General features: G+C 32.8%; 2 protein-coding genes across 32 annotated transcripts in view; one reads left to right on the top strand and one right to left on the bottom strand.

Moving 5' to 3' along the window:
• Nucleotides 1-11452, top strand: part of LOC130902300 (uncharacterized) — a 48505-nt gene extending 37053 nt beyond the window's left edge. For all 3 annotated transcript variants that reach the window (XM_057814324.1, XM_057814325.1, XM_057814326.1), the window contains exons 5-6: nt 6077-6176; nt 10454-11452. In XM_057814324.1, coding sequence (XP_057670307.1) covers nt 6077-6176; nt 10454-11319 — 966 coding nt within the window. In that variant the 3' untranslated portion in view covers nt 11320-11452. The remainder of the gene's footprint in view (nt 1-6076; nt 6177-10453) is intronic.
• LOC130902297 (coiled-coil domain-containing protein CG32809) overlaps nt 1-13489 on the bottom strand; it is a 373790-nt gene that overhangs the window by 220295 nt on the left and 140006 nt on the right. The window lies entirely within an intron of this gene.

Below are 13489 nucleotides of genomic sequence, written 5' to 3'. Positions count from 1 at the left end.
GTAACGCAACGCAAGGCAGACTGCCATTTTGGTATACTAGAGGGCACAATTCACCGGCAAAAGAAAAACCTTCACAGTAAAAGCTTGACACCTTTTTTTACATTAGGAGTTCAGAATGAGCTTAAAATGATGGATTTTAAAAAAAGTTACATTACATTGGTTTGTACAATATATGGCCTTTGAATTGCCGGAAAAATAAATTTACCACATGAAATTCACACATCTTGTAAGGATGGTTATCCAAAGCTAGATTATTTTTTAAGAAGGAATAGAGAACATCTGGTAGAGATTCTGCTACACGTTCGTTAGTTATAATGAAACAGAATGCTTCTTCCTATTTCTCACTTTTGAATTTGATTTGATTGGAAACGACTTAATGAAAAAGGCTGACACATTTATGATATCAACGAAACGGGCTTGCAATTAAACAACCGCTCTTAACATGTTGTGGCCATCAAAGACACAAAAAATATTGCGTCAGTTATTTCATCAGAGAACAAAGAAACGATTTAGGTTATCGTGTGTTATCACGCATTCCGCCGACGTGCATTTTGAAAGGAAAGAAAACTCGAATACGAAGATAAAATGCCTCAAGAATCTACAGTCAACATGTCAAAAAAATCTGCATACGCCAATAAATAAATCTTCCAATAACTAAAAGAAAAAAATTTGGGCCCAGAAAACTCGCATTAAAAGTCCTTTTACCTTTGGATGGGCATTCATCTAATTGCAGTAACGTGAAGATGCAGGAATGTACATCTGAAAATCAAATTATTTAATTCTGTTCACCAAGCCATACCTCTCAAATCTTTCAGTATTAGACAGATGTTTCTTGGAGGCATTCAAATCATTCTATTATGAAGCCTGTAATTTATTTTTAAGGGCCAATCTCAATTACAATTCGGATAATCACTGGCTACTGCATGGGAAAATCTGCTACTATAAAAATCCACTGTAACTTTCAAAGGAACAGGTGTAGTTCCGTTCGATCCTTCAGTCATTCCTGACTGTGCTTATCTGACATAAGGAGACCCACAACCGCTTTTGGTACGTGCACTAACCTAAGACTGCAGTTAATTTCAATACCAGAGAACGCTCGATAATGCCTCAACCAAGTTGTTCATATGCGTCCGTTTTTCCTCTAAAGATTCTACTCCAGGAAAAATATTGGATCAAATGTGTCCAGCAGCACCGGTGTCATGTGCTGTTCAATCTACAAGACAACGCAATAAGTAGCTTAGTGCTGGTTTAATAGACCCTGAAAATATTTCAATGATAAAAGAAACAGGAGAAAGAGAAAAATCGAAATTGCAAAGACAAGAGAAAACAGGAAATACTGTTCTTTAGAAGATGAAGAAGAAGAATTTGCAATTAACGATGATTTTTCAAGTTCTGAGGACAAATACAACATTTGTGTAGGATATGGGGAAAACTACAACGAAACAAAAAAAGGGGAGACCGTATCCACTGCATCTAATGTAATCGGTGGTTACACGAAGGGTGCATCAAGTTCTCAGATTTATATGACAAAAAATTGAAAAATAAAAAATAAATCTAAAAGAAAATTTTGTTTTTTATGTTGTATATGTTATGTATTCGATTTAGTTTGTATACCTATTCAGTTTTGCATTTGTTATAATAATCCTTCTTTTTGTTCATTTTTAGGTTTACAAATAGTTCTATATTGATAGTATCTGGTTATTAACTACCTATAAGTACCGCACCATCTTCCCTTATGCAGGGTGTCATCTCACCTAACATATCAGGAGAGATGACATTACATTTAAATGAGTTTGTTTCAGTTATATTTAATAATGTGTATATTTTATACCAACGTACTAAAATGTGCGCCAATTGTCCTCGATTTACCCTAATTCCAAAATTTGAGCGTAATTTTTTTCATCTATTTGTATATAGTTAGAATAGTAACATACAGGATTCGATTGATTTATTAAAACATAAATTGTTTTATTGAATTTCTCATTTTTATTATCATAGATTACTGTTCTGATACATCTTTGACACCCTAGTGCGTTACAAAATAATGTCACGTATTAAGTTCTTTCTATGAAAACGTGAGGAAAAATGGCATTCAGTCAAAAAGCCCGGGCACGATTTCCGGTATAGGAACACTATAAATTTGGTAGACAAGAATATTTCAAAGATCTTAATAGATAAAATTTGCGCATATCTATAAAATAGTGCGTACTAAGCTGCGGGTACTACAACACCTAATGAATAGAACCAATGCACATGGAAATTACGTAGTACGACTTTATTTATAACTTATATTCTTAATGTATCTCCTTTCTTATTCCAACTGCTCTTCCTGGGATGAATCGGTTTGTATAAGAAAGATAATGGGCGCATTTAGGATAAGGGGGTGCATCGTGGTATATCTCCTTCCATATTTAATTGCAAAATCATACAATAGATATTTACAATCTTCTTTCGAACATTTTCGGCATACTTTACCCCAAAATTTGTTGCATAACTCTAATAGAATATTATCACATATTAGTAACCTATTCAGAGAAGTTTGAGATGCTACTTCATTCAAATGACTTGATGTAAATGTAGTTACTATATAAATAGTGAAGGAATATGTTATGTGGCTGAAAATAAAAAAATATATTTTATGAAAACATAGTTTGTAGCGAAAGAGAGCTGTTAGTAACATAAAACCAAAGCTGTCTCTTGAAGATTGAAAAAGACGGAATAAAAGAAAATTTTTAATGAGAGAAAAAACAAATAGGAAACAAACAGCTAGAATATAGAAGAACGTGGCACGTATGAACTCAATATCGTATATTTGTATAGAAATTTCTTCCGACGCAACGCAATGTTTGTTTTTATTATCATGATGAAATACGGTCATATAATCAGAGTTCAACCGGAATTGTATGAAATCCTAGTGAGAAACGCAGTGGTAGAGTTATTATTGTTGTATTTCTAAATGAATCACCCGTAGATTAAAATCCTTTACTAAACGAAAGTGCAATCATTGAATCACATCCAAGGTAATAGAAATTTAATTTATTCGTCGCAACATTTTTATTAGGTTCTACAAAAAAATTGTATTATTCAATCGATAGTTTGAAACCATTACTACACGATGCGTTCAACGTTTGCCCCAGTATTCGCGTTCCAACGTACGGCTGAAGGAAGGTTGCAGTGCTGCAACTATACGATGTGTCCAACGTTTGCTCCATAATTCACCTTCATTGGAAGGAAGACTGGAACCTTACCTAAACTTACCTAAAGAAATGAAAATGAGACAAAAACGTGATGAATAGATATAAATTAATTTAAAATAAACTGGATGATACTAGCAACTTTGATTTTTCTTACAAAACACGTGGCATTCACATGTAAGAAAACAAGAAGTGACCACCAAGTGATGATTCCAGCTTCGTTGGTTAGGTTAGATAAGGTTAGGTTCCAATGCTGGGTATGTTCCGATGCTAACGTTGGGAACAAAACATTCATCGAACGACACACGATGCGTCTGGACGCATCGTGTGATACCGGCTTAATAATAACGTGTTTGGTACTTATATGGGGCGATTTAACCAAAGAGTAACTTTTGAGAGCTTAACAATACTTTTGGTATTGTCATTGTATATTATGTTCTGTCATCTGTCAAAGTTTTACATGAATCTGAGAGATATATCGGTTTCAATTAAACACGTAATACTTCTATATGGACAGTTTCTATAAGTGGGAGCTGTTCTGACTAAGGAAGACAGAATGGCAACAATTTCTCTATCCTCCGAGGTTCCAGCTCGGTTCGGCGCACTCTCAAGCATGCGCAGTATAGATAAAATGTCTCTAACGAGAGAAAAATGAATATTGTCGGCAGCGTAATGTAGGTACGTTTTTTCCCATACGATCTGTCTATATAGGAGTATTATTTATATGGTTTCAATACGTACGGTGTAAAAAAACTATTTTTGGTGAATATAGAGAAATAGTTATTTATGATATGAATGTTAAAAGTGATGTTTTTTTCTGCGAGTGAAAAAATTTTTTCACTTTTAGCACAAATACCATACAATGTTTTTTGTATAGTCGCCCTATCTTGATAATAAATTAGGCGAATTTGGAATGGCATTAAACTTCAAAATGCATTTTGATATTCAAATAGTCACAACACTATTTAGTTGCACGTGTTTTTAGCAAAGACTACGACCAAATTGTCTTATTAAGCAAGTGTGTATCTACTTTGCATCTATTTTCTATTTTAAATTGAAAAGTTGTTTAAACATAATTTTCATAACTCTAATTGAGTGGTAACACTGATATAGAAACTATGTGAGCAATTGAAGGTTTTAAATTTTCATTTGTGACATGTCAAATATAAAATAAAGATAAAAGAAAATTTAGAATTACGGTAAGTGGCAGAAAAGACCATAAATCATCATTATACTTTGGATGAATTTGGTGATTATCCACTTCGTTGATGAAATCGTCAAAAAAAAAAGTTTGTTTGACAGAGTGGCAGGTCGTCATAGTCAACATTAAAATTTCATTATACGTATTGTACTGGAGCTCACGACGAGCTATTATTTAAAATGTCACTTCCAATAGCAGTAGTACAAAAAAATGCTTTTAGTTATTATTTAAATTGTAAATTATTTGTAATATTACTTGTGAAAAACAATCGAAGAAACCAAGGATGAGTTTGTTTCGTCCCATGGAATGCTTTTCTAGGAGTTCTCTGCTTTTAAATGTGGTCATTTGAACCCGGATGATGATGAACATCCGGGACTTGATTTTCTTTAACTACTCCTGGAATGGCGCGAATAAAATCCGTATTCTTGTATATAGATTCGTCAAATAAAAGTACATGAGCTTGCTAAGAAGAATAAATGTCTCGTTCTCTCCAAAAAGGATTTAGATATATCATTGAGATTAATTGAATTTTCTAGGAAATGTAGAGAGACATCGTTCAGCGTAGTCATTATTAACTGTTGTAACGTTTTTCGTATTTATTAACACTCTTTCTATTCGTGAATTAATAAACACTGCTTGCTTATACGATAGATGACATCATGATACTTTCCTTGATTAAGTATGGACCTTCCCAGGATTTTTTCAATTTTGGAAAAAATCCCTTTGTCCTCATCGGTTATGCAGCCATACTTTATCCCCTTCCTTAAAACCGCAGTCTGTGACTTCCGTGTCGTTTTTCATGGTTGAAATCTTTTCATCAATATTAGCCGAAATATCGTTCTTTATTTAAGAAATTGACGAAATTAAAGTGGAAGACTCGTCTTTGAATAAATAAGTTTCTGCATCAAATCCGTCACTTACTAGAGCCACTTTGTGTCTTTCTACTCATTTGCTCCTCTTACCGGACGTTTCCAACTCACGATTCTCCAGTTCAGCTTTCAGTTCCGTCATTTTCAGATCAGCAAGTCTCTTCGCCATGTTCATGTCACTATATGATTACAAGATCTCACTTCTGACACCAATATAATGTTTTTTGTATTTATTTACACTCTTTCTAAACTCAATAAACACTGCTCTTACGTTCTTAATTTATTTACACATTATACACTTAATTTATAATTATTTACTTATAAAGATGACTGAAATAATTTCTGCGATTACTTTTACTAATTCGTTCTTTTCACTACGACTATTTATTTAAAGCTGCGTTTACACAAATCATTTATGTACCTAAATAAAATTCCATATAATTCTAGAACAAATAGAAACATAAGAAATAAATAAATAGACTTTCCCAATTATTATTTAAAAGAAATACTGCCCGCTATAATAAAAAGTTCAAAAACAATACATAAATGGCGCTTCCGCCATTTATAAAAAATTGTTAGGATCGGCGTGTGACTTCGCCGAATTTTAATTTTTTTGTTATTAATCTCCAAATGTGAAAAATTTCTATATAGGTAATTTTTGAATTCGAAAAGTTTCAATTTGCACTATAATTTGTTGTCTCAAACTACCCGTTTCAATATAAAGTTCTTAAAGTAATTGTTTAAGGGGCAGTTTTAATCAGTTATTAACTACATTGTTTATTGTTATTACTGATTAATACATTTGATTCTAGTTGGTTGGTCATGTTATACCAGGAAATGGAATAGCAATAACAGGACAAGAGCAGAGTCAATTGGGAGGAGGTTTCCAGGAAGGTACCCAAGCTCCAAAAGGTAATTTGAATTTCCAAGCATTGTAGATGTCATTTTAAAGATTTTCGATTTTGAATCAAATATAAATGAACATTTATTTTTACCATGAAAATTGTTATCAACATCACCATCCCATTTATGAAAATACGAGGTGTTTAGTAGCATGCAAGGTCACATTAAACTTAAGATTTTTAAGAGAGACAGTTTGTACGAAATCTTCATTTTTCGAAAAAATCATTATCATTAAATCTACATGTTCATTTGAGATTTAAGAGATGATGTTCGCCTCTGATAGAGGATTAATGTAATTTACTTGTGAAATTAGTTCAAAAACTGTTGTAAAAGTAAATCTGAAGTACTTTGCATATCTTTGAATTTTATATCAAGACCTACATACTTAGGATGGTATGGAATTATCTGTAAATGTATTCATCTACACTGACATATTCCAATTCACTTTTAAAAATCCAACTGTTGAAACATATTTTTCCTTCGTATTATCCTTATGCCCTCTCAGTCTTTTTGGGCTGATGTGTCAACCCATATTCATATATCTGATCAATCAATCCATAACTTTCTTGAACTCTTTTGGTTTTTCTATCTCCATTATTTTTCTGGCAATTTTTTTTATTCAACGTGCGTCCATATCAATTACAATGCTTTTTTCAGTTGATTCATTAACTATTTATCTTTGGCTTCCTTATTTGTTCGTTCTTATTTCCTTCTTCTTATTGTTTATTGAATCATACCATGAGAAAATGTCCTCGACCTAATTTATTCAATAAAAAAGAACTTTTCGCAGCTCGTAGGTTCGAAAAAAAAATTTATTGGGAACATAGTCGCAATTGCAGTTTCATTTAAAGAATAATTTCCATCACATTTATACCAATTAAAATTTTTTACTTCTTTAAAAAGCTAAGGAATGTATGGTTGCTGTTTTTTTTTTCATAAAAAAATTCGTTTCTCCAAGCATTTGCTAGAATGGAATATTTTAAGAACTTTTGTAACATTTGAATACCTTATATGTATTATTCCACTCGAATTATTTCCAAATCCGAAATGCCATCTATAAACACTGTTGCATATTGAGCTGATACATTTCTAACGAGAAGCAGCAGAGACGTACTCTAGGACTGGCTACTTCAAAGTATAAATATCTCTTTCTTTGAGCTAACTTACCACTACCCTAGCTACGTACGAAATAGTATTATCATGGATTTATAGCATTTCTTTTTTATCTATAGTGCCGGTTTTAGCACCATCAGCGATCTGGGCGAAGTGTCCACGACACCTCTCAACTATTGTTCAAATCTATACGAAATAAATGCAAATCATACAACAAAATAACTATTTTTAATATGCCTTTATGAAAAAAAAAAAAATAAAATTTGACTTCGTAAGCTTCGGCGAGTCATTAAAATGGGAAATGGAAATTTGAGATTTAATTTTATTTCTAAGAGCTCCAATTTGCACGTTATTTTTTTGATATAATAGAGAAAACAAAAATTCATGGATTTATTCGAAACAATCTAGGGTTTATCCCTCTCTTTCCTTCATACCCAGCTCCCTTTTCGAAATTTTATGTTAAAAAGAAATAGATAATGTGTTCCTCTATGGTTATGCCCGTTAAAATGAGCTGCATGCAGTACAGCGATTAAATAATACGTTCCATTCTATTGTTGTCAAGACTTTTGGGAATTTTGGCGGAAATCTTGCGCCCTGGACTATCGCCACTTCTGCAATGGGGTATATTATATCACATAACGTTCTAAAATGTCTATTCTGTAACGTTAAGCAGGTAAACGACCACTCACAACCGAAACTATTTCTGTATAAGTCTCCAACCCATAAAAGACCCAACACCATAACCGAAATTCTTCGTAATATTACATTGAACTTTTTTCATTCACAATTATACTTGCATTCTCAAAAATTGTTACTCTATTGCGTTCTTGACCCAATTTTTTTAGTTCGTATTAATCTCTCTTTATCGTGTTAGTGATCTGAAGATCGAAGATTATGTCACCTGCCACTATTTTGGATAAGAACTATTTTTATGTGCTATATCAACAGAACCTCCTTCACATGAAATATCTCTGTTGCATCCTAATCTCATTAAAAATTAACAATAGAATCTCAAAATACAATTCATTATCAATAAACAACAATTTTACCGGTCAGTGAACTTGTTTACATAGCATTCTTTCATTGTTGCATCCAAAAATTGTTACGGTTTCACTTAACATACAAAAAATTGTATTTATTTCACGGCGTACTATATTAACTTGGTCTAGATGGAAAAAAATAATTGTTACAACAACAATGAAAAAGTAAAATATAATTATTTAACTTTTTTTCATAAAAATGGGATGAAACGAGATATTTCATTACACTAATAATATTCACGATGTATAATGAAGATTATAATTCACGAGGTGAAGTGCTAGCGAGTAGAATAAATCTACAAGTGAATAATAACTCATTATACGCTAGAACAATACAATATTTTATCGACGACTTACCGAATGTAATGAAGTTACTGAACATTTACTTAATATTTTATTTTTGTAGCTAGGTAGTTATTATGAGATGTTTTAGTTGAAAAGTTATTGATATCGTTTTTATAATTTTTTGAATTTATACTTTGATGTAAGTTAATCGTACTTGATTCAATAATAGATCCACAACGTTGAAGATTTATATTTTGCTGATAATTCAGTAAAGTGGATTTAGAAAATGGAGCGATTTTCTTTTCCTTTCGCCAGTTCAATATTATATACTTTTGATAGATTTATTTTGTATTAAAATCTACTTAGATTGAATTATTTGTTGCTACAATACTTTTTTATTGGATTGAAGAATGTTATTTATTCAACCATATATTTTTCTTACTAGAAAAGCTGATTTTTCAACTTTTTATAACTTAATTCATCGTCAAATATTTTCATTCCATGATCAATTTCACGGCTCGCTGTAAGGTATTCAGAAGTTTGAAAAGAATTTTTTGTATTGAATCCAGAAACTTGAAAACTTATAACATTTCCAGAAGTTGCACAACAAAATTAGCTATAAGTTGGTATGGTTCCAGAACTACCTGATGGCGGTAGTTGCTTGAAAAATACCACTATATTAGAAAGTATACAATCTTTACCGTATTTGTTACAAGTTTGAAGACGCCACGTTACTTAGTATTTGTTTGGCAGACATCAATAATTAACATTTTCAATGAATTTGTGAACATGGAAAAAATTAGCAGCGCTATGTGATACAATACTTTCATTTGAAGCGCGTTAGCCCTACCAATATAAAAGCTGAAGTAGATTACACTCTGAATGACACTACTTCTTGGTTATCAACAATGAAATATTGAATAGCAGAATTTGAACGAGGTCGTACCAACATCGCAGTGGTTGATCTAATGAGTTGACAGCACCAGAAATGTTGAAAGTATGCTAGCTAACAGACGTAGTTATCATTTCTAGAAGTATGGTACATCATATATTAACTGAGAAAGCTGTGATCAAGATGGGTTCCACGTTTGCACAAAAATGGAACAAAAACAGCGTCGTGAAGATGTTTCGATCGAGTATATGGCAATGTTTCACAGAAATAAAGCCGTTTCATAACCATAATATCAAACATGGGTCCATCACTCAATACCCTTAAATGGAGAACCGGCTCCAAAGGAGTTAAAGACTGTTCCATCTACAGGTAAGATCATGGCGTGTTTTTTGGGATACGCGTGGGATAATTTCCATTAACTATCTTGGAGAAGGAGAAGCTATCAACGGCAAGTATTATGCGAACTTATTGCAAAGTTTGAGCGGAGAAATCAAGTAAAAACTGCCGCTTTTGACTAATAAGAAATTATTGTTTCATTAAGACAATTTACCGGCTCACACATCCGTCATTGCAATGGCAAAAATTGATAAAGTTTGAATTGCTACCTCATGAACTCTATTCGCCAGATTTAACCCTCTCGGATCATTTTCTCTTCCCAGACCTGAAAAAATGGCTCAGTGGTCAAAGATTTTCCAAAAATGAAGAGGTGATGTGGGCTATTTTGAAGAACTTGACGATTCTTATTAGAAAAAAGTATCGAATTCATTGAACATAGCTACGAAAAGCATATGATAAAAAGCTAAAAGGAGATTACGTTGCAAAATAAATATATTGTGTCTTGGTCCCAGAGGTACCATCCTCGTATGTTTCTTACTTAAGTTTCACAAATTGGTTTATGGTATTTCACTTTTGAATGTACGAGAAACAATGATTAATACTATTTCTTTTTTGTCTAGGTTCAGGTGGAATGCTTGGTGAAATTACTATGGTCCAGCTGTACAAAGTGGCCCTCACTGCAGGAAAAGCTCATAAAGATCACAAACATCATCACGCTCATCAATTTGATCACAACGGAAGAGTAATCACCACACCAGCCCCAACAACTCCAGCAAATCGAGTCACTTTACCACCTCACCCTCTCCTCACTGCAGGGCAACTGAATAGAAATGTTAGATTGAATTTGGGTTCTACCCCTCAAAAAGTTGCAGGTCAACAATATGAAGCTCAATTCTCGAACGGACAATTCGTAGGAAATTTAGTTAGCCAGCAATTATTACAGCAGCAGCCTCAACAACAACAACAACCGCAAACACAGTTGTTTTTACCGGTACAACCTCAAGCTCAAGCTGGTAACGTCGGATCGTTTTCAAGGCAGTTCGTGAGTTTTGGTAGTACTCCAATAGTAGATACCGATTTGAACCATGCTTTGGGAACGAACACAGCTCCATCATTCGACACTATTCTGGAAACTCATAATGTTTTCAAACGACAAGAAGAGAATGAGAAGGCTGCGCCAAAGAAAAGACAAGCTATTTATGATGAAGCACTGTTAGGAACAAGTGGCACTTACAGTTTCGATCAAAGTCTTTTATACGGACTTGCCGGTATTGGTCAAAATGAACAGATTTCGGTAAAACAGAAAGAGGAGGAAGACGAAAGAGAGCCGGCTGAAGCTGAAGTCAAAGCTGTTCTCAACATATGCACCGGGTGCGACGAAGAACCTTTCAATAAAGCTCTGATTTTCGGGTGGAGAACTGTGCCGAAAAAGTTATACTCTGGTGCTTTTTATACACCTGCCGTAGCTGAATGTAAAGTATTCTAATGAAATGTTATTCTTAAAGTTGTATACACAAACGCGGCCATCCCAATGATATAAAATGTATTTAGTATTAGATATTAATTTATAAATTTGTTACATTTTTTATCGAAGTTTATTAAAATTAAAAAGCTACAAATTTTTCAATTTTTTCAAATCACCCCTTAATCAATTCAGGATTCGAAATGTATTTTTTGTTTCCATTTAAAAATTAATTATTTAAATTCAATTTGAACCAAGCTAAACGACCAAAAGTAAATTAATAATAGGAAGACGTTTCTACCTACTTAAATTATTGTTATATTTGGAGGATAATTTAATGGACAAGCTTATTCAAATTTATTCCGCTCGAGAGTATACTTGGGCCAGTTTATTATGAACCCTATATGAGTCTCCTGAAAAACGAAATAAGATATAGTCCGGTCAAATTAGACCAAAAAATAATAGTGAAGCTACATAAATTCCCATCAAGCTAAAAATCAATGAGGAAAAAATGTTATTCAAGGTCAAAGGTTAAAAAAATGAGTTTTTCGCGAGTTTCAGCAAAACAGTTTAAAAACGGTAAAAAAAGTTTTATCAAAAAAATACTTTTGATAAAAATTATAGATCATTAATACTCTTTTCCTACGAGTCATCGTTTATGAGATATAACCAGGAAAAGCTCAACATCAATCGGAAATCTATTCATCAAAAAGTTTATCTACTTTTGGAAAGTGACATAATAATGTAATATTTTTACATTCAATAACTGGATGTGACACGACATTTGGGTGATTCCGTTCTAACTGTGATTTTTTGTATTCAAAATTTCAAGATTTTAAAATTTAACTTTTCTAACTTTTTTATGCATATTATTCATCTATTTTACTGTAAAAATAAAACTCTAAGAGGAATTTACTACAACTTCAAAGTATCACGAGCAAGACACAAATGTCGGATTTTGAGTTCCACGGTACTGACTCATTTATCCACGGTACTGACATGGTAACTTAAGATATTAAACAACAAGTGCATCAATTTTCCTCAGTTTGATCACAAACATTAGAATTTATAAGGTAATTAGTTTAAATCATTTGTTACGACAAAAAAAATTAATAATTTATCGGTAAATTCTAGGAATGGACATGACACGGTACTGACATGGTAACTTAAGATATTAAACAACAAGTGCATCAATTTTCCTCAGTTTGATCATAAACATTAGAATTTATAAGGTAATTAGTTTAAATCATTTGTTACGACAAAAAAAATTAATAATTTATCGGTAAATTCTAGGAATGGACATGACACGGTACTGACATTCAAGTGATGTAGTATAAGTTTTCTTTAAGTGGCAAGTTATATTGTATAAAAATAATGTTTAAATATCTTAAGAATTATTCAATTAACACAAAATTTTTATTAATTGATTATTAATTAATGACTAGTACAAAAAAACAATACAGGACATTGAATATCACAGTTAGAACGGAATCACCCATTTGCATTTTACAGGAAGGGTAAAATAACAATTTTCAAAATGTTTGGAAAAGAAGATTTAGTTCCATGTGCTGAAGTTTTTAACAACAATAATTCAACTCGACCAAAAGTTATTACCAACGGCATTCGCTTACTTCTTTCTATGTATGGAGCTCCTATTGTAGTCTAGAACTTAATTCGTGCAGTTTTTTTTTCAAAATTTGAACATTTATTTAAGAAAAACATGTATAATAGTATTATTCAAAGTATTGTCCATCTGAAGCCATGACCTTTTCCCACCTTTTTGGCAATTTGTGGATCCCATCCCAAAAAAACTGCACCGGCTTGGCAGCCAAGAATGAATCAAGCCAATTTTTGATATCTTGCTCTGATGTAAACCGTATAAATGCTAGTCACAAGGGGCAAGGTCTGGGCTATAAGGTGGGTGAGTCGCATATTCCGGGCGTTTTTCGGCGACTGCTCTTTTCAAACGGATTAATTGTGTTCGGTAGCATTCTCCATTGATGGCTTTACCCATTTAGCAGCTCATAATACAGCACACCCTTCTGATCTTACCAAATAAAGAGCATTACCTTCGCGCCATGGATATTTGGCTTCGCCGGATTTCACATGTGATTTTTTGCGCTTGAGATTGTCAAAATGAATCCATTTTTCATCACCAGTAACAATCCGATGCAAAAATGACTTTCTTCTGTGG

Source organism: Diorhabda carinulata, chromosome X, assembly GCF_026250575.1.
Source record: "Diorhabda carinulata isolate Delta chromosome X, icDioCari1.1, whole genome shotgun sequence".
Taxonomy (NCBI): domain Eukaryota; kingdom Metazoa; phylum Arthropoda; class Insecta; order Coleoptera; family Chrysomelidae; genus Diorhabda; species Diorhabda carinulata.
This window is presented reverse-complemented; position numbering and strand designations above follow the sequence as displayed.